Source organism: Barbatula barbatula, assembly GCF_947034865.1.
Source record: "Barbatula barbatula genome assembly, chromosome: 20".
NCBI classification, from domain to species: domain Eukaryota; kingdom Metazoa; phylum Chordata; class Actinopteri; order Cypriniformes; family Nemacheilidae; genus Barbatula; species Barbatula barbatula.
Genome location: NC_136783.1, coordinates 20,532,377 through 20,557,388, shown reverse-complemented (window position 1 = coordinate 20,557,388; position 25,012 = coordinate 20,532,377). Strand labels below are relative to the sequence as shown.

At 38.7% G+C, this 25,012-nt stretch overlaps 4 protein-coding genes across 5 annotated transcripts in view; 1 reads left to right on the top strand and 3 right to left on the bottom strand.

Annotated features, from left to right (window-relative positions):
• The window catches only part of sptbn1 (spectrin, beta, non-erythrocytic 1), a 54,562-nt gene extending 47,459 nt beyond the window's left edge, over positions 1–7,103 (bottom strand). Inside the window, exon 1 of one of the 2 annotated variants that reach the window (XM_079483475.1) lies at positions 6,540–7,103. The gene's annotated coding sequence lies outside the window, so the exon portion shown is untranslated. The remainder of the gene's footprint in view (positions 1–6,539) is intronic. The other variant, XM_079483476.1, reaches the window with a different exon arrangement.
• A 462-nt stretch (positions 7,104–7,565) lies between these two features.
• On the bottom strand, positions 7,566–11,137 carry LOC306909788 (uncharacterized protein; the record flags this gene model as incomplete). Its single annotated transcript, XM_079483819.1, has 5 exons — positions 7,566–8,683; positions 9,812–9,891; positions 9,958–10,108; positions 10,752–10,974; positions 11,079–11,137. The coding sequence occupies 5 exons, from the start codon at positions 11,135–11,137 to the stop codon at positions 8,573–8,575; spliced, it is 624 nt and encodes a 207-aa protein (XP_079339945.1). The 3' UTR covers positions 7,566–8,572.
• Positions 11,138–13,262: 2,125 nt separating this feature from the next.
• On the bottom strand, positions 13,263–18,842 carry acyp2 (acylphosphatase 2, muscle type). The gene is made up of 4 exons (XM_079482711.1): positions 18,731–18,842; positions 18,478–18,494; positions 17,608–17,717; positions 13,263–13,419 (listed from the first exon to the last, which is right to left on the bottom strand). Exons 1-4 carry the CDS (start codon positions 18,792–18,794, stop codon positions 13,305–13,307), a joined length of 306 nt encoding a protein of 101 aa, XP_079338837.1. The 5' UTR covers positions 18,795–18,842; the 3' UTR covers positions 13,263–13,304.
• Positions 18,843–19,515: 673 nt separating this feature from the next.
• On the top strand, positions 19,516–24,766 carry foxg1b (forkhead box G1b). The gene has a single exon (XM_079482710.1). It carries the CDS (start codon positions 22,732–22,734, stop codon positions 23,776–23,778), a length of 1,047 nt encoding a protein of 348 aa, XP_079338836.1. The 5' UTR covers positions 19,516–22,731; the 3' UTR covers positions 23,779–24,766.
• Positions 24,767–25,012: the final 246 nt, after the last annotated feature.

The following is a 25,012-nucleotide window of genomic DNA, read 5'->3' as shown; positions in this document are numbered from 1 at the left end:
ACCGCAAACTTTGAAAACGTGGACATGCTTTTATTTCTTGAATGAAAAAAAAAGCACAATCAATGTCGGAGTTTGTTTATTTTAAAGAGCATATTGTTTCATTTTCCTTTTTGATTGATTTGAAATTTGTTTTAAATTCCAATTTAGTTTTGATATTTGACATACAAGAAATGTGCAGCGTTTGAGAAATAATAAAAGGGCAGTTGTTCAATTCTAATTTCTAATTGTGAATCGTATCGCAAGATCAATATCCTGAATCGCCAGCTGAGTGAATCGTTACATCCCTAGGAGGGCTGATATTCATTTTCAATGATAATAGATTTGTCATTTCTCGCTTATGCATTGGCATCATCACACTAGAAAACAGCAATAGAAAAATCGACAAACTACACACAAGACTTTTTAACAACACAATGCCCATGAGACACACTGGGATGAATGGATGAGCACTTCCCGTTTCCATCATGAGAGGGGACGATGGGAAAAGCATGAGACAAATGGAACGGGGCCAGAGGTCAAATGACCTCATCCTTTCCAAAGCCATGCTCTCATTGTGACACATGTGAAGTTACATGGAAGAATAATTGCAAGGATATTATAAAGGGGCCAGGCCATTGCTATGCAGTTGCTAAGGTGTTGCTAGGGTGTTCTGGCTGGCTGCCAGAGCATTGCTATGCAATAAAGTAAAATGCAATTTTATGTTTCGAGGAGAGATGGTGATAGAGAGGCAGTGAAGTTACAGATCGCAGCTTTAAACATTTAGAAGCAGCATATTTTTCCCATTTGCTTTGATACTCCAGTGTTAGAATACGAGAGAGAGAGACAGAGAGAGCGAGAGAGAGAGAGAGAGAGCGAGAGAGCGAGAGAGCGAGAGAGAGAGAGCGAGAGAGCGAGAGAGCGCGCGAGAGAGAGAGAGAGAGAGAGAGAGAGAGAGAGAGAGAGAGAGAGAGAGAGAGAGAGAGAGAGAGAGAGAGAGAGAGAGAGAGAGAGAGAGAGAGAGAGAGAGAGAGCGAGAGCGAGAGCGAGAGCGAGAGCGAGAGCGAGAGCGATACTAAAAGCATATGCCTAATGCTTTCTTATGAGAAAATGTCCCGGTCATATTTCACTCTGAAATCAATTTAGATTTTGTATTAAAAACCTTATTTTTCAAACTAAAAAGATTATCATTTTTTTCATTGCAATTAAGCAAATTTCCCCGTTAATACTCAATAGGATCAAAGTCATCCAACTACAATGTAGTTTTTTCTATAACAAACATAAAGCAGGAGCGAGCTGATAAGAATGTAAGAATGGGGTCTTCATTATCTCCATACACTGAAAGACTTTAAGAATGCAAAAGACTCAAGAAACAGGCCTTTCCTAAGTCTGCACCTGTTCATCTTGATGCTGTTTATGTCCCCGTGTTTCCACACATGTGAGTGTGTGTGAGATCATCCAGCAGAGCTCGAGCGCTCCGGGGCAGAGCCGCAATGTGTGCTGGGATTGAGCCAATGGTGAGAGAAGGAAAAGAAGAGATATCACACGTGGCTTACATCTGCGGAGTCTCTGCGGAGACTCCGAGATGACGTGACAGCCAAATCTACTAAAGATGACATAAGGGAAGTGTGAGGGACTTCATCTTTCCTGGAGAATCACAACAACTCAGACACCAGACTCGAGTCAGAAACGTTTTACCTTTTACTTTAAGAAATATAACAAATTCCAAAATATACACAGCCTACAACTATCACATCCAAGTGCACGTGTCATCCAAGAGCTTTCCAAGATCTCTACAGGACAGATCTAACCTGACACTTTGGCACACACCATAAGAACGCATTTAAACCTCACCAACACCAAATGATCTGCTAGCGCTAGCACATTAACATTGCAGTACGGAGCAGATCTATGACACATGGATTATGAAAGAGGACGAGATAATGTCTTCGCTCTAAATTAAGAACGCACTGTCCTGTAGCTCCAGCCGAGCTTTATCCCTCAGAGGCTGGAGGCTCAGGATTGGTATTCGGATAAGGTCCAGGTCTGGGTCGCGGTCAACATCACATCACAGCTGTTCAACCTTGAGCTGGACGTCAGGGGGATCGAGCGAATCATGTGGACGGATCAATAATTGGATACAAGCCTGAGAGTAAACTGAAACATGAAGCGGGAATCTGCCAGGGACAAAGCAGCAAAATGAGCTTCAGATGGATCATCTAAAGAAGAAATGACCATCAATTACATCTGTAAACTATGTCAAATGTTTTTTTAAATAGTGATTTTCTTCAAATCAGGCATCAATGAGATCAAATGTCATATTAAACAGTTCGAGCAAAGCATACTCACGTCAATACATTTCAATGGCACATCATATTTTATTTATTTTGTAATGACTTTTCCAAGCCTCATTTATTAATTTACTTACAGATTTGATTCCAAAAGATTTTCTTCAAGTTCAAGTTCACCATGACATTGGAAATCTTTTATTTTGCTTTCATCTGAAAAAGGCTTTAGGAAGCTCACATGTCTTATCAAGAGCTTCAGAAAATAGCTCAAAAGTTTCTCAGATTTGCTAGGATCTGAAATCAATGGATCTCAATATAAACGTATCATTGCTCGCAGACACTTACAAAAGCATCATTCGCACATCAGCCAATCATTTTTGGGAGAACTATTCCTTTAAAGACATTAGACATCCGAAAGAACATGAAGTGAATTAAGATTTCAACAAACGCGTGCTGGCAGTGCGCATTCATGTTTTCTGAAAGCCACTTTTGAGATGTGGATGATTCGCAGGCCTCTTATCAACTCCTGATTCACATCAGTCAATGCACTTCAGAGAGAGAAAGTATCACATAACCAACGAGAACTAAAGAGGAGGAGGAGGAGACCTCACCCTGTCCCTCAGGATTCAACTCATTTCCTCAAATTCAATCTCCGCAATCGTCCGAGACCCCACCAACAAAAACCATCCATCACACGAACACAAAACATATCTTCATCCAACCATTGTCCTTATCTTAATGAATAAAAATATCATAAGTATTCCATTTAAGCAAACTCTAACGGCAAAGCAACGCAGAAAAGTAGAGAAATTCCACCAAATAAAGACGTGATCTAAGCCAGTACAGAATGTTCCGACACGCCTTTGTCTAACCGGGCGTGTTAAAAACTTTCCTGATGACAAAATGAAAATAATAGCATTGTTTGGATGTTTAATATGAAGACTGTGAAGCCGTCGACCTTAGGCACTTATTTTCTTTGTGGTCGCAGGAGACTTAAACCGGTTCCCATCCAGGCAGGGGGCAGAATAATGGCTTTCAGGCGCACGTTGGCGGACGCAAAAATAAGAGAAATTCCAGACAGCCCGAGAACCGGCAGCTGTAGAAACAGTAAGGATGTGGGTCTATCAGATGGGAGGAGCTCGTCCATGAGACGCCTTAAAAATTTTATATATTTATAAGGGAATGCTTTATTAAGTTTTAAACTTCCAGTAATAAAGTTTGAATGGTCTGTTTTGAATCGATTTGACGAAAGCTGGTTGTATTTTATACCACATACCACACACACACATTCATTCATTCTAGGGGCCCACCCATCAGGAGCATGTGTCCCCCACCTGTTGCTCACTGTCATGACAGCTGTACCCCTCAAACCTCCAGCTCCACCTTCGCTTCTTAACACACAGATTGTATGATGATAAACACGGAACACCCCCCAAGCACCTGTCCTACTGTAAGACAGTCTGTGCTGTGAAACGACAACAGGTATCTTGTTTTTCAGAGGCAGAGATATTGTCTCGCTTCACGCTCGACTGCGTAAATGTGTTATACATTTTTGTCCTATTTTTGGCTGCCAATAAAATCACAGACATGTGACAAAAAGACCCACAGCATACAGTAAAAAAGGGTATAAAAAGGAAAAGCCCAACAATGGGTTAAAACAACACAGCATTTTGGGATGAAACAACCCAGCATAGGTTTATTTATAACCCAACGGTTGGGTTTGTCCATTTTTTACCCATCAATGGGTTTATAAGCCAACATTTTTCAGTGAGCATGTGACCCGCTGCATCATTTACAACCACTTTGACCCAGAGAGCACTAAAGCAAACAATCTCACCTCCTTACTGGCATAATTGTTATATTTCTGCTCCAAAGGTTGTGGAGATCAGACAAATGCTCGTGAATTTTTTATTGTGAAAACTGAGTTTCAAAGTTCAAAATGCAAGCATGTGCCACAAAAACAGGATTTTACCGACTGAACAAACAATTCGAATTCGACTAGAAAGGGAATCCAAATCAACACATGAATGCATGTTTAATGTGAATTTTCTAGACAGTTGACAGTCATACCTACTATAGCGCTTCGGTTGGCACCGCTGGGTTTGACAAACATAAATGTGTCTGGTTATGAATGACATGCTTGTTTAGCTTGAAGCATCTAGAGTTTTGTAGTCGCCCAAAGCATCTTTCAGTCCATACTGCCATGCAATAGCTGTATAAAGAGTCTCTTTCCGTTCAGTAAATGGGTCTGTGCATAAAGCTGATGCGTCAAGGGAAAAAAACTAATGCAGAGAGTGCATTCTCTGCGCCAGGCTCTTGAATGCCACAAGACTCAGAAAACCTGCCAAGACCTCTGAGAGCTGCACCAGAAGCAAAGCTTTGACTAATAAGCCTGTCTGAATCATATGTCAGATCTTGATGAAATAATTATTTTATAAAGTCAGGAGGAATAAATATTAATTAGAGCACCAAGGAAAAAGACATTTGTCTCCCAAACACAAAGACACAGCCGGGTGTTGACAAATGCATCATGCGTGAGACTATTTCACACCAATGTGGAGAACGTTCCTCTTTGACTGGCAATGAGAAATAGTCGAAAAGCACATCACATCTCTCCATTCAAACTCTGAAATCTGAACGTGACGTATCTGACATATATATCTGACATTATCGCAGGCGCAATACACAAAAACAGTAGTTTATGATGTGCCCTGCGTCATTTAGATATATCTGGCTCAGGAGCAAACACGCATCGAGTTTCTGAGCACAATCACTGCAGGGTGCCCGGACCCTCGCTGTAGTTTAAAAGCCATCTGGAGCAGCTGTAGATTTCAGTGATTCACAAGTTACAGGTCTTGTTTGGCCTAATCCCCCTACACCCCCCACGTTATAGCACTGCAATAACCTGCTGTCAGAATACACAATGCTCTCCGTGTGAATGTTTTTGGGGGTTACGGGATCACTATGGGGACTGAGTGCTCGGCAGGGCCTACAGTCGAGCAGGGCAATAGTGCGATCAAACCAGATCTCTCAAATGGATCGCCTCACTGGATAAAATCCTCTGCTAAATACTTATATGGACATGTTTACAGCCATACTAAAACCATTGAGGCAATAGTCTACATAATACAAAAACTAAGACACATTTAATCACTATTATGACACTTGCACAAAAATGACCCATTGTTCCATGTACAGCCATGATGTCGTATGATATCATTAAAGGACCATGTTAAAAACCGGAGATCATACAGACAGACATGTGGCGTCAGATTATACCATCACAGAGAACATGTGATTATGACATACAGGTGTAGGATCATGACATCATACGGAAATGAGATGCGTGGGATTATGACACGAGGCCCAATGTTTTGCTGCACCACAGTTCAGTTAAACGCTGTCTGCGTAACAGCAACAGTCGTGCGCAAGGCCAGAGCTCGACAAACCAATTTATGATCAACGACAAAAAAACACAAGTATATAAACACTCTTCATGTTGAAAAACCGAACTATTAGTTTATCATAATAATACACAGCTGGTTTACTCTACACAGAGACTTTCTCCGACACGCAGAATATGTGCGAAAGTCGTTTATTGTCATTGCCAAACAGCCGCGAAGCGACGCCTGAAGTGTAAAAACGCCGATCTGTGAGAACGATTAAACCCGCTGCGGTTCTGCAACAATGTATCGCGTGAAACTGTGATTTCTCTCTGAAGTGCCGCGTCCGCTGCTGCAGTGGCACCATATCAAGATCCATTGAGGTCACTTGTGGTTACATACAAGATTGGCCTATTTATAACCAACACAATATGACAACTGCAGCACAAACCGACCACAATCAAACCCGTTTTAACCGTTTATGACAACCTGGCTGTGCAAAAGGCCGTTTGCGCTGTTGCTAATCCACAACTCCAGCCTCCGAGTCCGACCACGCCTGTTTGAATCCATATTCTACCGTACCGTTATTCCACACAACAAGCCCACTGTTGATCATAAACAACACCAAACCCACATCCATCTGCATTCTGTTTTATCCATCAAGTGATCAACGAATGCCTCCAAAACCAGATCCGCGCATAATGCACCTGGATTTGGCGATGTGAATTATTACATTGACGCAAACTCCTCATGAGGGCTCCATCGCCGCCCACGTATTTCGTGTTAAAACAGGATCCACGTTTAAGTAAAAGACGACTGAAAGGGGTTGTTTCGGCTCATTTCCTGCCAGTAAAAACAATGATGGTGAAATAAAAGGCTTTCGTGCACTTACCGATTAAAGAATGCGTGTTGAACTTCACCGCTTTCGGAGTCCGCAGCGCGCAATGAGCGAGAGGTTGGATGAGACGAGACGCGCTGCACTGGGAGTGACCGATGCGCACTGCCTCCCTCCCCGTCACTGCTGCACTGAGATGCGGGGCGGGGATTTTCTCAACCTACTATGGAGTGTAAAGGGCCACCCTCAGCATAGTATATAACAGTTCTATCATTCAGGAGATCCGTCGAAGCACAAAGTGCGTTTACGCTGCAAAGTGCGCTTCGATTGATTAATTTAACCGATTTTAATAATTCGATTCAGTGAATCATTCGAGCGCAATCCCTAGAAGCACGCGTGGTGTTTTCAGTATTTTAGTTGGTAAATGTGTGACTTTATCGTATATCCCTTTGATTAAGTTAAGTAAATGCGTATGGTGCAGTTGTGTTGGTGATGTTCGGTGTAAATCCCAATTTTTGTGATAAAATAATGTCGACCTGCGACTCGAAAGAAGTTTATCAATGTTGCGGTGTTTGGTTCGAAGAGGCCTCGTTCATCTAAACTAATTGATTCCTTTGGTTCGAAGGATCGGCTCGAGACGATTCGATTCATTGATTTGTTCGAGGCTTTGGTCGAGAATTCGTCATTTACGTTCTTTTTGTTGTTGTCGTCGTCAGATAGATACTTATTTGTGGTGAGATTAATATGGATGTGTTTTCGGTAGGGTTACATTGGTTGAATTTAAAAGGATGTAGTGTTTAGTGGGACATCATCTTATTTTTTTGCAAACGATGCGCGACTCGTTCAAACTGATTCCTTTAAAAACAATCGACTCAAAAAACGATTCATTCACTGACATCCGGTTTAACTTTGAGCGGTTTTGGGTACGTGATTTGCTTTTTTTTATATTAGCCTACATTTCTGCATATCCTTCAATTTAATTTGTGTAATTATTTAGATACAACATGTTGAATTTGTTATATATTTGTTAAATGTATAAATTATTTATTTATTTGTATTTCATTATTTATTGAATTTATTTTTACATTACACACGGATACACACAAAATACATTAGATGAATAATGTACCATATATATGTGTGTCGTTTAATTTTTTTAATAGGTTACACATGTCTTTATTTTGTTATCTTTCTTTTTCTATTAAAAGCACAGTAAGTTACCATTACTTTAAGACTTAAGGTCTTGCCTTATGAGATGTCTATATGTCACTGAAACTATAAGGTACCAGAATATGGCCGACTGTATTCCTGTAACACCAACACAGAATATACACTGCACACTCATGCAGTATGACAATTATAAATATGTCAGGTCACAATATCAATCATGATCCATTAGATGAACCGTCTTTATAAAGATTAAAATCTTTTAGTAAGTTGACCAACAATGTGTAAAACTTGACCTCAACAAATGACACCTGACCCGAGTCTTAAGGATATTCAAATAAGAATAACGCAGCGTTTGGTCCAGATACTCAAAGCGCTATGACTGTGTGTTTACATCAGCACATATTTCTCCCATCAAATGAAGTGCACACAGCATTATACACGTGACTTCAACCCCATTCATAATTCATAAAGAGAGACTTTCATGAAGAACCGGAATGGGCTTGCTGTTGTCTGTGTCTGGTGATTGTCTCGGGATCACAGGTGCATCCATATGTGTTTGTTTAACATGACCCTGTGATGTTAGTTTTGGAATGATCTCAGCGAAGAGATCGGTCTTAAAATGATCATTTTTTAGACTTTTATGTAAGCTGCATCTGCACATGAAATGATAAACATATCAATTATATTGTGAAATGGGGTTTGTGTGTTCAAGCATGGTTTTTGCAGCTTTTATTAAATGTTTCTTTTTACTGATGAGGAAGTTTTGTTTTTTTCCAACCACAGTGATGGAGACGGACATGTTTGTGTTTGGAGCTCTGACAGTTTCCCGAGCGAGAGGGATTCCCCGCGGTCTGTGAGAGCGTTTATCTCGGGGGTCTTGCTGGACGCAGGGCCTCTCATCTCTCCACATCTGTTCTCTCTCAGTTCAGCTGGTTTGCCGTCCCTGCCGGGGGCAACGGCGGCCCTGCTGCTCTTTGGAATGTGCCGGGCCCCGCCGCCTCCCTCACTCCCCACATGAACACTCTGTCACACTGAGAGAGAGAGAGAGAGAGAGAGAGAGAGAGAGATTTATATGAGTAATTCACTCAAGACATAAAGAACCATGTTATAGTTTTTCCATCTAAGTGTTTATATTGTAGTCAGCACATCTTTTTCCAGGAAAGGAGTGGTTTTGATGCACAAACTTGTCTCATGTTACAAAAGTCTATTATTTAAAACAATGCGAAGGCAGATCCTTTAGTTAATCATAGTGAAACTTCCCGTTTTATAACCGTTATTCCGTTATTACCGTTTGGACGCAATACAATGAAAGGGAATGAATGTTGTAGCTGTCCTGAAGCTAAAATCAATTTGATAAAGGACTAAAAAGGCACAGTCAAAGTTTCACTAAAGTCATTCATAAGAACTAGACCTCAAGTCTGTGTTTCCGCTGTATGGAAAAAGTTCTTTGAGTTTCAACAGCAATCACAGTATTGAATCGCGACACATTTACAGAATTTGTATTGTTGGTTGAACCTTTTTTTTGCATGCAGCTGTATAAGTTGATGTTACAGCTGGAGGTCGGTCAGGAGTCACGGTGAGGGGACGAGAGAGCTGCGGAAATCTCTGAAGGTTATGACAAACACCAGATGTGCTGTCCTGACATACTCCACACTACAATCAGTCTTGTTATGAGAATGTACCGCGTGAAGTCATTTCATATCCCAATGAAACTCAGATGTGACGTCTGCTTGTATTTCAGTGCTATTCATTTGTGAGAGGATGTTAGATGTCAGTTACCTACGAATACCATTCTTCGTATAATGAAACACCAGAAGTATTACAATCTTGTACTCACTTTTACACCAAACAGAAGTGTGTAATGTTAAAAGTAACTCCAGGTGATTCGAAATGTCTTCAAAATCAATCGTTTTATAAAGTGGGCAGACACGCCTCACATACAGACGTGATAATATCAATAGAAAGACAAACGCATAATAGCCACATGTGGTGTGTGAATGTTCAGATGGGTTTCCTCTGAGGTTCTGTAGAGTAGGTGTGTCGACACCGTGGAGCTTTCCAACGAAAGATCAAACAAAGGTCGACATATCCCACAATCATTTTACAGTGTTGTTTAAAAAGAGACACAATGGGACAAAAAACGTGAGACGAAGTCTTACTGTTCTGTGGTTGGGTCGGTCATGTGTCTTCTTGAAGTTAAGAGGACTGTCCGGTTGATCAATGAAACTTAAAGTTGGAACTGCAACAACAATAAATAAATAAGCACATTTCTGTTTAGATATTCCGCTAAATACACAGAACTCACTTATTCCTATAGCTGTGGGTCTGTTTGATTCTCGTGATCTGATGACCGGAACGTCTTTAATAGGCTGGAAATCACATCTCTGAGTTGTGGCTTTACTGTAAGGAGCTTTGCTGGGAACATCTTGATTAGTTAAGCCTGACCACCAGTTTAACTGGAAAAAAACAGGGAAACGGTTATGTAAATGTCTACAAATGATGAGAAATTGGTAAAGTACATTGTATACTTGTATACTGCACGAAACATGGTTAATGCCCCGCAAAAACAATTCATAATTATATCTAAATGTGTATAAACATATATAAAAGTTTGCATATGTTCACTTATTAGAAATATAAATTGCACTTTAAAAAAACATCTAAAAAAAAAAGCGTTTAAAAGTGATTTTTTTCAGCTTTTCAGCTTTTTCAGCAACATTTATAGAATATCCAACAGTTAATTTCTCTAAAATGTAAATATCACGTTTAATTCATTAAAAGAAACAAGTATTTAATTAATAAATTCGATTTTTTTAAATAAACTTCATATTTTTTGGTGAGTTACTCTGATTTGCCTTTGAGTAACTCAATTTATACAGTATACTTCATTGATTTCACAACTTCAAAATACACAACATTTTTTGGAGTGTAAAGTGTTTCACCAAAAATATTACTTTTGAGCATGTTAAGTTCTTAGTTAAGAGGACAGAATTCAACAAAAAGTGTTTTAAACCAAATAAAACAACTATGAAAGCCCTGTGACAACTTGCCCCGGTCGTCTTGTTAAAGACTATGCTTCATTATAAAGAATATTTCCACCTGTTCTGGCATAGCGTGTCTTGTCTCCACATGAGTGACGGGCTCATTGAGGAATCTGACATTCGTCCTGATGAATTTGGCGTGTAGAGGATGTGGGATGTTGTGGTTCTTTGACACCGCATATTCTTGTGGGTCTCTAGTGGGATATTTATGGTTCTGATAGACATCGGTTGGATCAAGACGTTCCGGTAACGTTTCGTCAAATATCCGAAAGGTGTTGGAGCTGGAGAAGAGAATGTTATAAAGGTAATGTTTAAAGGCTTAAATGTGGGTCATTCCCTGGAAACATTTACTACAGTAACAGAATAACAGTCATACATTACTTACTGGAAGGACTCCAAAACCTTCTTTTTCCGAGGGAGACATATTTCTGCTCGCTGGTACATTTGCTTTTCCATGAAATGAAGAATAAAAGCGTTTCTCTGCTGTTTAAGATGGTGGAGTTTTTAAAGGTTGCCTAGCAACTGTAACAATAGGATATCTGATGCCATCTCTGATACTATACATTACAAAATAAAAGACAAAAGCAATTCATGTCAGCTAAATACAAAAATGTCATTTATTAAGTAAACTAGCAATTGGATAATCGAGTTATGTGATTTATACGTATATAAATATATATATATATATAAACAAAAATAGTTGTGGGTCTGTCCAGCTGTCAGATGTACTGTAAACACTGAGGATTGGCATTCAAATATATATTAATGTATCTTTATGCACATTTATTAAATATTCAAATATTAATATCATACATTAATATTCTTACCAGGCCTGCGGGGGGATTTTGTTAAAAGGTGAAGCGAGATTAAACGTTTAGGGGGTGCATTTTAAATATATTAAAAGACCTCGACAGGCATGCTTAAAGACACAGACCCTGATCCAATCAATTTAACCCTCCATAAGTCCCTTAAGACCGAAGTTCCTGACACTACCTACATTACAGTCTTCTGACACAAAAGTGTATCTGGTTTATATTTACTCAATCTTTTGATGGATATACTTAAAAGCATAATGAGGTCATCTAAGTATACTTGTTGTTTACTCTTTTGATTGGGTAGCATACGTTTTTCAAGTAGTTGTATGAGCTGGCATTATAAGAATGATGTTAACTTCACTCAGAAAGTAAGTACAAGTTGCTACTAAACTGGTTCACTGAGAGAACTTTAAAGTGTACTTTCATAAATAAAAAATGCGGTACAAATAACTAGTAAGTATAACTTTCAATTTTAGTAGGGTTGATGGTTGAAGTACAAATGAAAAATGGATGTAAACTAGTTGTGTACTCAAAGTTTACAACTGTTTCACTTAACTAGTGATAACTATAAATATATATGAATAACCTCAAATATATATGAATAACCTCAAAAGTTGGCCAATTTCTTCCCAAGTAGCGTTTAAATAGCACACAACCACACTGATATTTAGTACCCTTACTGAAGTATACTTAAAATATACTCGAACTTTAAGTATGCTTATGTTTTTGCAAGGAAATGGATAGGCACACATTTAAAATGTAAAACTCTTTTATCTTTACTTTATGTATATCAAACTCAGTTTTTGAAACGTGACTTCAGTGTCCAAACATGTTCTGGGGTGTCTGTATTTACTCCAGTCTCAGTAAACCGATGAGAAAATGTTCTTGTCGTGTCCGAGAGCCGCAGCTGACACAATGCACAGAGAGAGATCCCAAACAAAGAGTCCGGAACATTCCATCAGAGGCCCGGATCTGGACTCGCTCATTACAGCGCTGATAGTGTCATTTCATACTGATTCCAGATCGACTGTGTTAGAATGCTGAAGGTCAGCATTTGATCGTACATCACTGATCCTGGGTCAGTCTGAAAGTATAACATCCACACACACACACACACACACAAAGCCTTTGATCTGTCTCACAACTGTCAGTTAAGAGGATTCCTGCCTCACTAACCAGAGAACATGCAGATTTACTGGAGTGAAGCATGCTGGGAAAAAAGGAGGCCCGGATGAGACTGTATTTGTGTATCTGTCGCTACAAGGTCAGTCTGAGAGTAATTTTCAAGTGAAGTTGTGACAAAATGATTTTAGGATGATGGTGATAAAATGAAAATACATTTGTGACAGACACAGGGCAAAACTGATAGATGACACAGACTCCACCTTAAGAAACCTCGGTGAGGGCGGTCGGCTTCACCATGGAAACAGAACCATGATGAGTGCAGCGAATGGCTGGGATTGGTCGATTATTTAGGGGATAATGTAACAGCATCACATGATATCTAATAATCACTGATGTGTCGGAAAACAGCATCTCAATGTGTGTGGTTTGCAATAAAACGCTCCTTTCAATTGACATCAATTTATGCATTACTTGAGTTGTTGTCTTGGTCTAGTTGCATTTATGGATGTAAAAATCACAATGTTTATACATTATATTATATTATATTATATTTTGATGGCATTTTGATGAGATATATATGTTTATACATATATTAAATATAAAGGATTTCATTTAAAGTGGTCTGTTAAACATCTTTGATGTTTATCTGTCCAGACTCAAACAGGTGGGTTTCAGTAGCGAGTGCCAAAGCCATGAATCTCAAGTTTGGAGATGTCCCGCTCGTTGGAGAACTGCGCACGGTCGATTCGAGAACTCGGACTGCCCACTTTACTAAGCCAGTACTTCCTGTAGATGAGAAACAGAAACATTTGATTTGTTTGAAAAAACATTAATCGGGTCACTTTTAGACACTCTTAATACACACAAAAACCACGACACCTTTCTTCCTCAACTTGACATCATTCTAAACGTTGTGAATGTTTGCCTTATATGTAGGCAGATGTTCAAATTTAACCCTTGTATGGTGTTTTTTGTTCCTCAGACAATGTTCACAGGTGTCTTGGACTTGGAAATCCATTGTAAAATCCATTCAAATGAATATAAAACATCTTACACATCCACTTCATCTAAATTTCAAGCCACAAAGAGAGCATACAGTATATGGTTAATATTTGTCATTTAACTACAAATTTTACTCACATTTATGAGAAAAGGTGTGATTCCTTTTTAAATCTATGATATGGGTGAATAGTATAATAATAATATAATAATATACTGTAATATAAATAACAATATTTACATTACATTGAGTCATTTAGCAGACGCTTTTGACCAAAGCGACTTACAAAGAGTTCAGGGAGCAATAAGCGACATGTCATAAAAGAGCAATAGTGCGATAGGTGCTAATACAAAGTTAGGAAATATGTTTTGAGATTGAAATTGTGCACCATATTTTCAGTAAAAACTGATAACACAGACCAAAACACTGCAAAAGGGTTAAATAAAATGAGATCAAGGTAGAACGGGGCAACACACATTCAAAGAAAAATGATTGAAAAGCATCATAAACGTGTTATAAAGTCAACTCATCTGAAGCCTCGTGATAACTTTGAGAACAAAAATCATATAAAGTATATTTGTATAAAATCTTCTCTTTGCCAGCAGGTCTAGTAAAAAAATTTAAACCAGAGCTGCTGTTTAGTTCAACCAGCTGCGGTTGAACTAAACAACAAAAACGACATCTAAGTGGAGGATGATAAACAGTGCTCCATTTTCTTCCTCGCTCTCACAAACAAGGGCGTGTCTCTCTCTCTCTCTCGGACAGACAGCATCTCTCATGCAGTATTCCTGTGAGAACTCTAAATGCATTATTCGTCCCTGTGGGCCGCAGCGCTGATCTCATATTGGATAAGAGAGTGGAGTCAGACCATCTGCATGACTGCTCAATATTTACTCCATAATGGAGCTTCCAGGAAGAGGCGGAGTTTGATAAAGACAACAGGCACAATCTCAACAGCCCTGTGATAAAACAACCGCTTCAGATTGTGTGTTAAACTGTTGGAATGACACATCACAGACCACTTCCGGTTATCTGGGGTTATCAGACGCTCAATGCTGAAAATCAAGAGGTTTGTTTTGGATTTGAAACACGCGTGTTGCATCAGTAATTTCACTCATTTCATGGGTGCGGTTTACGGAAATCTAACACTGCCAAAAGAAAACGATCTGTCCATGAATACAGGACACACTGTACATCTGCTTTTCTTTTACAAGCAATAAAAGAACATTGTTTTCATCATTACACTGGGCGGTTCCTCCTTAGAGGAAGGAGATCTCTGTAATATCTCTCATTTCTCGGAGACATCAATGAGATTCAATCGAGAGCAAATGGACTTTTGCTCATGTCTCATGTGCATCTCAGATAGTTCTCCTTAGAAAAAGAATCTTACAAATGTGTCCGCCTTGAGAAGAGTTTGAGAAGAGATGTCAATGTGTCAAACCGAGCTCAGATTTGTCAGGTCTGCAATCAAAAGTCAATATAAGTGAAGATCTCAATATGAACTCAAACATTTCTCATCAAATTGACCCAAATCCAGATAAGTTTACACATTCACACGCTTCATGTGCTTCAACTATCACACTCTCATTTGATTCTCTTTTTATTTCACATGAGCAGTTTTAGGAGACACAAATTGATACCTAAATGAAACCCGACTGAGAACTCCATCAAATCTGAGCTTTAAAAGAGAAACGCCTGAGCAATAACACTCTCATCTTCTCTGTTATGTCCAAGTAAGAAATCAAACAATGTCCGTTTTTATTTTCAATCCTTTTTAAAAAAGAAAAACAGAAGTGATACAGAATGCTTTTGAACACAAGTCTTCAACCTTCTACTATCGTCATTAAACCACTTTACTAAAACACTCTCTCTCTCTCTCTCTCTCTCTCTCTCTCTCTCACTCTCACTGCACAGCTGTTGTTTGATATAAACACACTCGAGTACTTGTAGTTTTCATTGTGTTATAAGGGAAAGGAGTTTTTCCCTTTAACTGCTGGTGAGGAAGTCAGATAACATTCGCACACTGTGATAGGAAGGAATTTCCATTACAATCCATTAGACCCCCTCGACCGCCCCGAATCAGCACCAGGAACATGATGTTAGTTTAAAGGTCTGTCAGACCTTCATGAGCTGACAAATGACATGTTTTCTGTAAATTCTCACGTTTTATATTTATTGTTATGAACGTTGTTTTGTTAAATCGGAGGCTTATAAAGAGGAAATGAAAAATGTCGAATCCTCAAGGACATCCACCCATCAGTCAATGATGGTTGGAGCAGCGAGGAGGGGCAGAGGATGTCTGAGGACCTTCCTTTGGGAACTACAGTCTCAGCAACATTACTAACACACACACACACAAATAAACTGACAAGCAATCGAAAAGAGTGCAAATGACAGACAGAAAGCAAACAAAAGATAATGAAACTAACAGATGATACAAGAGAAAGGAGCAATATGAAACATGGGAAAGAAGGAACGAGGAAAGACTCTGAGGAGGGCGGAGCTTGATGGGTCGCCGCACGCCTGTTTCAATATTTAATGAGCAAACACATTTGTGTTCATTCTCATCTTGTGCTTAACAGCTGGAATGTGAGAGAGGACTTCTTCACAAGAGATGTTCCACAACACACGATAGTGCAGCTCTGTGTCTCCATCATATACACTACATGACTACACACACACTGTTTTATGCTCAAGGACAGTTTCTAGGTTGTAAGTAAATAGGACATGAGTCTCACTAGAGAATATAAGCTAAAAATGTCTTAAAGGGCATCTGCCACCAGTTCACCTATTTTAACTTCATGTGATCAAACCGCATTGGCGGGGGTAGATTCAAAATTCATTGCATTCAATATTTTAAAGTATCAAAATAATTCCCGACAATAATCAAAATTTAAAATTGTTTAAATGTGAAATTACAAATGGATTATACTATTCTGTTTTTACAGAGTAATTGAAACCGCAGGCATTCTCCATATAAGCAATAAGCAAAAACGGTACCACGCCACAGTACATTATTATCAAATGACCTTTGTATGCGAACGTTTTGGGTCAATTAATGTTGAGAATAGAATAAATAATGCATTATTCAACGGTAAACATTTCAAACATTTCGGTTTGCTGCATTGTCGTCCATTTTAATTTAGCGAGGGGCCACCAGTTATCGTCTCAGAAAAAGACTGGTTATTTAGAATTACCTCTAAATGCATTTGTGTAAAAATTGCGTAAAAGAGATAAAAAACGCGTGTAACGTTATATTTTAGTTCATTAATTTACTTCGGTAATGTGTAAGAGCTCTGATGAGAGGCGGCAGTCGGGCTGGACACGGACCCTCAAATGAGCGTCTGGCTCATATTTGAGACTGTGATGTCATGAACCCATTGGCCCTGTAAGGCTCCCCACCCTGACTGACATCATGACATCATCACTGTCTGACCCGCCCAGCCTGAGGGACTGCAGACTTGAACGCCCACAACAACGCACACACACACACACACACACACACACACACACACACACACACACACACCACATTCTCTCAGCACACAAAACCGCAGCAATGAGCTGTAATGCACAACAGCTCAGCCCCAGGCAACACAACAAAAGAGTTTAACACACAAAAAGCATTTGAGCATTTAATCAGCCTTGCTTGTGCCCGTTCTATTCCCATGTCTAGATTTATCACAGCGGGTGAACGTGGGCTTTGCTTTTGTTGAAAAATGTGAGTTTCCTTTTTCACCCCCTCAAACCAGCCCATTCTAGACTGTTCCATGGGACAAAGACTGAAGCACTGGCGCCCTCTGCTGGTTAAAAAAGCACGGAGCAAGTTAGTGTTCTCGATGGGGTTAAATCAAACTCAGAAGGTTGTTAGTTATCAAAAGCTTTTCACAAACTGAAATTTCTTGGTGCGTTACTTCTGGTGTTTTATTAACAAAGCACTCTCAAAAAAGATGTGAAAAAAGACACGTACGTACATTTCTTTCACTTTTTCTGGAGGTCCCTGAACCTGTCCAACCACAGTGCCCTGTCTAGTGTTCTTCACCCAGCCATTGACTCCTAACTCCTTCCCTTCAGCCTCTGTATACTACAGGGAAAACACAGAGAGAAACTTAAAATACTAATTTATATAACTTGCAAAGGAGGTACGAGAATGTGGTTACACTTTACATTATGGTACCCTTTATAAAGCATTTATAAATGTGTTCATTAATGATTAATAAGTCATTTACAAATGCACTATGAAGCAGTTATAATTGCATGAATGAAAAAAGGGTATCTAATGAAATACCTGTGAACCATGTTTAACTCGCATGTTATAAATGCTTAATAAATGTATTTATTCGCGTCATTTATTTAAAGCAGATTAATTATTATCTTGATGTTATTTGCAATATAGGCTATCAGACTGGACACTGTAGGGTGTTATGTTGTTTTTCTTATACCTGCTCACTATTGGGCAGCTATATCGTTATTCATGCAGTTATAACTGCTTTATAATGCATTTATAAATGAACACACATTTATAAATGCTTCATAAAGGATACCTTAATGTAAAGTGTTACAGGGAATGTTTATTTGAAGATGATTTTATCATTAATTTAAGGTAGTGCATGTTTTTAGACCGGAACTTATCTACAGATCTAATGTAGTATTATGTCAAATGTATGCACATCATATAAAACGTGTGACCACACACAAATGATGATGATGTCGGATGGTAATATCATAGTATTGAGTGATCACCATATTCATACCACCAGACCAAGGTGCCTCAAAAGTACCAGGCTGCTAGGTTCATACACCATAGTATCTTTTTTATTGTGCATTATCCAGATGTTTCTTACCATTCTGAAACAAACACCTGAAACAAAGGAAATAAGTTTGTAAAAAAATGTCATTTGTGAAATGAAAGTTGCACGCTCTTGAGTACAAAATACATGTTCACTGGCATATTTGCATTTTCAATTACAATGATGCATTACCATAATAAAAAGCTGTGCAGTAAAATGAGAAAGAATAAGCATGTGCGGGCCGCTATTTCTGGATGTGGGGCGTAAATAAATGTCTGTAAAGCGATTCAAAACCTCGTTTACCCACCCTGAACATTGCCGAATACCTCAAAATCTACAGAAACGTATTTTTCACCGGCGTCTGAAGACATTGCAAGCAATACTAGAAGAGTGAGGACCAAGAGAGAAGTCCAGCAGACATAAATAAAAGTAAATGTCGCGTCTGCAGATAAAAATGACGCTGAAGTCATCGCGAAGCGCTGCGCTCATGTGTCACGTGTTACTTTTCTCAACACTCCTCAAAAGCGGCCAATCGATGACTAGGGTTTCTGAAGCGATGGATGGCTGTGGCTTGGTTTCTATTTTTAAGCAAATACAAATCATAATAGATTTCATACGCAATTAAAGATAAAAAACAACAGCACCGTTAGTGGCGAAAATAATAAAACACAGCATGAGAATTGAATGAGCCAAAGGGGGAGCGTAAGATTGTGCGCCGGAGATTAAGCGCCATTTTGTGAACAAGGCGGCAGATCTATTCTCGCGAGATTTTACAAACGTGAGGTCGTGTTGTGAAATTATAACGCGGATGAAAATAAAAGTGCGAGTACTTGCATATAGATTCTAATAAAGATAATTATAAAGGTCAAACCCTAAATAAAACTCGTTGAATATTTAAAATACAGACTGCAATAACCACGAACAATGAGCCTCAAACGTGCCAAGGCACCCATCACACAATCTCTTCACATCCTGATGAGATTTTAATAATTCCATCTTTATTTTACGAACCACAGTGTTGTCCTGTAATTTAGTATATTTACGATGATGTTTAGACTATGGTCAGAGGTTAAAGGTTCACAAGGTGAAGAACATTTACATTTTATTCAAGATGTATTTTTCTTTCCGTACAAGGGTTTGGATAAACTGTTACAGACAAATTATTTCAATAAACCAATGACATTTTTCACCCAACACATGATGTTTGTAACATATTTTAACATGCATACAGAAAGAAAGAGATTTTTTCAATTCTTAAAAAATAACAAAAATCAAATATCGGTGCTTTTGTTTGCTAGCATTACAAAAGAAGCAAAAATATGTATTTTTATAACTCAAAATCAAGGAGGAAAATGCTAATAAGGAATTATTTATGGGGTAAACAAAAGAGGAACAACTACATTTATAAATAAAAGCGATATTGCCAAAACAATATTTATATTTGCCAACAAACTAAAACCAAAGAACTCAAACGGAATTCCCTTCAGCCTTACTGTTAGCTCATATCATATTTCTGTTTTGATTATACATATTAATATAAAATCCATAACTTTTTAAATCTTGAACCTGTATTAACTTAGTTCAAATTCACCCCAAATGAAAATTATGTAATGAATTACTCAAAGTTGAGTTGATCTAAACCTTCGTTCTGTTGAACATAAAGAAAGATATTTGGAAGAATGTTGGCAACTAAGATTTTGGACATTATTGACTACCATTATCAAAGGTGCCTCAGAACTGTTTGTTTTCCTAAATTCTAAAATATTCAAAATATTTTCTTTTGTGTTAAACAGAACAAAACAAATTATGCAATAATGATTTCTATAGGAGTCAATGGTGCCCCAAATCTAACATTCTTCCAAATGTATTTACTTTTGTTCAACCAAACATAAAAAAATGTATACGGAACAACTTGAGTGTCATTCATGGCAAAATTTTAATTTTGGGGTGAGCCCTTTAAGAATCACAGCATAAATTGGTCTTTGATAAAAAGGTTCTTCTCGGAAGTACATTTTCAATAGGAGGCAACTATACAGCAATACAGAGATCCCACAACCTAGTGTCTTTCTTGCTGGATTTTCAGATATCACAGCTTTACAGATTTACAGTTAAGCGATTGAGGAACAACATACACACGCAAGCAACCATTCACACACAAACATACACACGCACGCACACACACTCTGAGCCAGTAATGCCCAACAGAGAGACTTTTAATCCTCCAGATCAGACTGATAACAGTTCGGGTATATAAACACATGCATATAGCACACGGTTAAATGAAGGCATTCCCCGACTTCCATTTATTTTAGCTTAATTATTTGTTATAAACTATCCTGACCTTTGAAGTGAGCACATTTCATTTACATTTAAGAATTGTGGCAGACACATTTATCCAAAGCAATGTCTTGACCCCTAAACGAATCCTGCAAAAACATGTAGTGAGGCCAATTGAAGTATAAGACTGTTCTTTAATTGTGAGGCAACAAATTATTGAAAAAGTTCTAAAATTAAGTTTATTACAAAATAAAGTTCGTTTAGATTTTATGCACGATCGGTAAAATTTGTAAAATGAAGTGACTGACGACGAACGTTCATCCTGACCTCTTAAAACAAAGCGAAAAAGTAGATACTTTTTAAAGCATTTGTACGTCTTTATTCGTCAACACTTGTCCATAATACTGCCAAAATAAATCAGTTTTGAAATAGACGGATATTTAGGTTCTGTTTCTCATAAATATAAGTAAATATAGACTCGTCAAGAACAGTATTGTTATTAATATTATTGATATTGCATTTGATATTGCACGACTTGATATGTAGAACCAAATTAAATGTAGAGTTTACATTTACAATTAGTCATTTAGCAGACGCTTTTATCCAAAGCAACTTACAAAGACCTTACAAAGGGAGCAATAAGCGATATAGAGTTGAGGTCCATTTTTCCAATTTAACAGTGTGTTTGTTAATTGTGTTTCTCAAATGCAAAAATATAATAATTGTATATTTTATTGCACTTAATTTATGTTTATGACTGTTTTAACCTTACATGTGTGATGAAATCAAATGTTTTTTTATAAAACATACGCATATACCTTCGATACAAATACTCGCTCATTTAACTAAAAACAATTTAGCATCAGAAATGATTTAAATTAACAAAATAATAACCTTAATTCAATGACATTAAATTGAAAACCGAAAACGGTAAAACCCTTCACGGTCTGAGAGGTTCCTGTCATATTTAACCTCAACATAAAAATGCTTAAATGAAGAAATGGTTACAGAAAGCACATGTAAAAACACCATATGACAGTATCAAAATGAAAATGCAGTTTAGAAATAATGAAAAACCAATGAGAAACATTAACAACAAGGTGACTATAATTGGCTAATATTTATAACATTTACTAATCCTCGAGAGGTTCCTTCTTTGGACACAAATACATCAAATGGCACCAATGAATGCATTGTCGTTCAGTAAACTGTAAATGTCAGCAAAAAATAATAACATTTAACTAATGTCATGCGTATCAAAATAGTAGCCTACACAATAAGCATATGAGTGTCGTTCAACTGATAGGCTACATTAAAGTTTGGTTTGTATGTCACACTAAATAACGATAAATAACACATTGTCAAAATGACAACAGATTTCTGAGCAGTGCTCAGTTATGTTTGACCCCTGCTGACACTAGAGGCGCCCTTAGCTCAGCCACTGCACAGGTTCTATAAATAAATAATCCCGAGACACAAGCAAAATTATAAAAACATCACTTTGGGGGTTTAGATGGTGTGTTTTTACGCATTGTGGCCTTTTGCAAAAATAACCGAAATATTGTCAATAATTCTTATGATTGCCCAAAACTGGTCCGAACTACAAATATTTTAGTTTTAATGATCATTAATGATTGTTACAGCTTTTCTGAGATTGTTTGTGTACATCTCCTCGCCCTTACCTACTGAACGCGATCTGTGACGCATACGAGATGCTCCAGTGGTACTGTGCAAGACTGCGCGCGTTATGACAGCGCGAATGGCGCTTTAATGCATTTATCCCATCATGCAAAACAGTGCGCTCGTCTGAGACTGTACAGTTGTACATCCAGCAAATGAAGAGCTCCTCCTCCCCTCCCTGCGATGAGGTAGTTGGTAAGACTGAGTCCCGATTAATCCATGATTTCTCAAGTCCACCTCTGCGCGTAGCGTTCTCCGTCCTACCATGCATGCAACGTCTCCATCGTTGCGCGTCTGACCTCGTCTGTTTTAAAGTAAGAAAACGGGTCGTTTTGTTTGTTATTGCCCGGCATGGGAGATCACAGCGAGCCAACCATGGTGCAGAAGTCGACATCGTTCAGCATCAAGAGTCTGCTGCTCCCATCCAAGTTTGATAGCGCGGACGCGGAGAGGCGCAACAGCCCGGCTCCGATGCAGGATTTAGACAAGCCCCCGGAACCAGCTGATATGGACTCTGTACTTCTGGAAAAGGATCAGAGAGACGCGGACAACCCGGAGCAGCCCACTAAAAAGGGAAAAAACGGGAAATTTGACAAGCCGCCGTTCAGCTACAATGCGCTCATCATGATGGCCATCAGACAAAGTCCGGAGAAGAGACTCACGTTGAACGGCATCTACGAGTTCATCATGAAAAATTTCCCTTATTATCGAGAACACAAGCAGGGCTGGCAGAACTCCATTCGGCACAATCTGAGCCTCAATAAGTGTTTCGTTAAAGTGCCACGGCACTACGATGATCCGGGGAAAGGAAACTACTGGATGCTGGACCCCTCAAGCGATGATGTTTTCATCGGGGGAACAACGGGCAAGCTGCGGCGGCGCTCGGCGACCTCGAGAGGCAAGTTGGTGATGAAGAGGGGACTGCGTTTTGCGCCCCTCGGACTAGGCCTGGGAGAACGCCCGAGTAACCCGTTATACTGGCAGCTATCTCCCTTTTTACCCTTGCATCATTCGCACTATAACGGATCCACGCACGGTTTTCTAAACCAAGGACACGCATACGGATCTTTATTTCCCGGCGTCGAGCCGCTCGGTAACGGGGACATGCCCCGCCCTATTCTGGGATCTTCTACCGGTAGTATCAACCTGTCAAACGGATACGGCGTGTCCCCGCCATCCGCCGCTGCTGGATTATTATCAGGGCACAATGGATATTTCGTACCGGGAGCGCAGCAGGCACAGTCGTTGCCAAGCGCACCGGGATACGGGATCTCCAGCTCTCCTTCCCCTTTGCTGTCAGATTCGCTAAGAACTAGTTTACCGTCTTTCACATCGCCGCTTTCGAGTGGACTTTTGTCTCAACATAAACGGGTTGCGCACAATTCTTTCCTCAGCTGAGCGTTACGCTTAAACTCAAATGGAAATATCCAAACCAACATTATAAACCTCGCAACGAAACATGCAAGCTCTCCCTTTTGTGAGGACTATGTGTCTGTCTGGATTTTTTTTGTCTATTTAAGATCTGAAATAATTTTTCTAAACGTTATGCCAAAGGCAATAACGGTGTGTGTTTGTTTTTCTTTTGTAAAAGTATTATTTAAAGTTCGCAATTTATTTGGTATTGACTGTTCTGTATTTATTAAAAAAGTTGAATATGTTTTAACGCTGTGGGATAGGTTGTTATTAGATAGATGGCACATATTGTTCGTTTACTATAGCCAAACTAATTCCTTTGTTTTATTTAATATATATTGTCCTAAAACTGTGAATGCGCCTTAATATATTAAATCAGGGTTTGACAGGGAAAGCGTCCGGACTGACTCAGGTGTGCGTTCTGACAATGTCTATATCTTATTTGTAATAATATAAATTGTAGAAATATGATAAAATATAAACCGATATGCAATGTTCTATAAGTGTGGGCATTTGCTTTCAGAAACATGTGAAGAAACGTCACGTATAGCAAAACTACAGAATTAACATTTTAAAGCACTGGTTTTAAATCAATCTTTGTGTAAGTATATATGTACATATGTCACCTAAAATAATGTTCTGTGATAACAGGATTTTGGACACTTCGGGTCAGAACCCATATATTTTACACAGATGACAATATTTTATTAAAGCATTTTACCTTTTGAAAAATGTCCCCACCAAAGACTGTTTGGATCATTGTTATGCTTTTAAATTCAACACTGCATACTGGTTTAGTTTTTATTGCTCATAAAATTTAATATAACATATTTAACTTTAAATCCACCCCCATCCCCAAACTACGTGTGTTAGAGTTTGGGATTAGTTGCCATCGTCAGTTGTCGTTTGTTGTTTTTTCTTGTCCTGCCTGAACTTGGGTTCAGAACAAATAAATAAAGTATTGACATATTTCTGTATGAAAACCGAAAGCGTTCTTTGTAAACACATTCACAAACAATATTTTTTGGTGTGGGTGCGACGCGTTCAATTGACAGCCGACTTTCACAGGCTTAAAATCTTTCACCTACTGATAGTAATTTACACATTATGCATAAATAAACACAATAACGTTCAAAATCACGACCTTTTTTAACGAAAGCACAGGAATTTTGGACGAAACAGTCCTGCGCGCTCCCATAAAATGTATATTTAGGCCTAC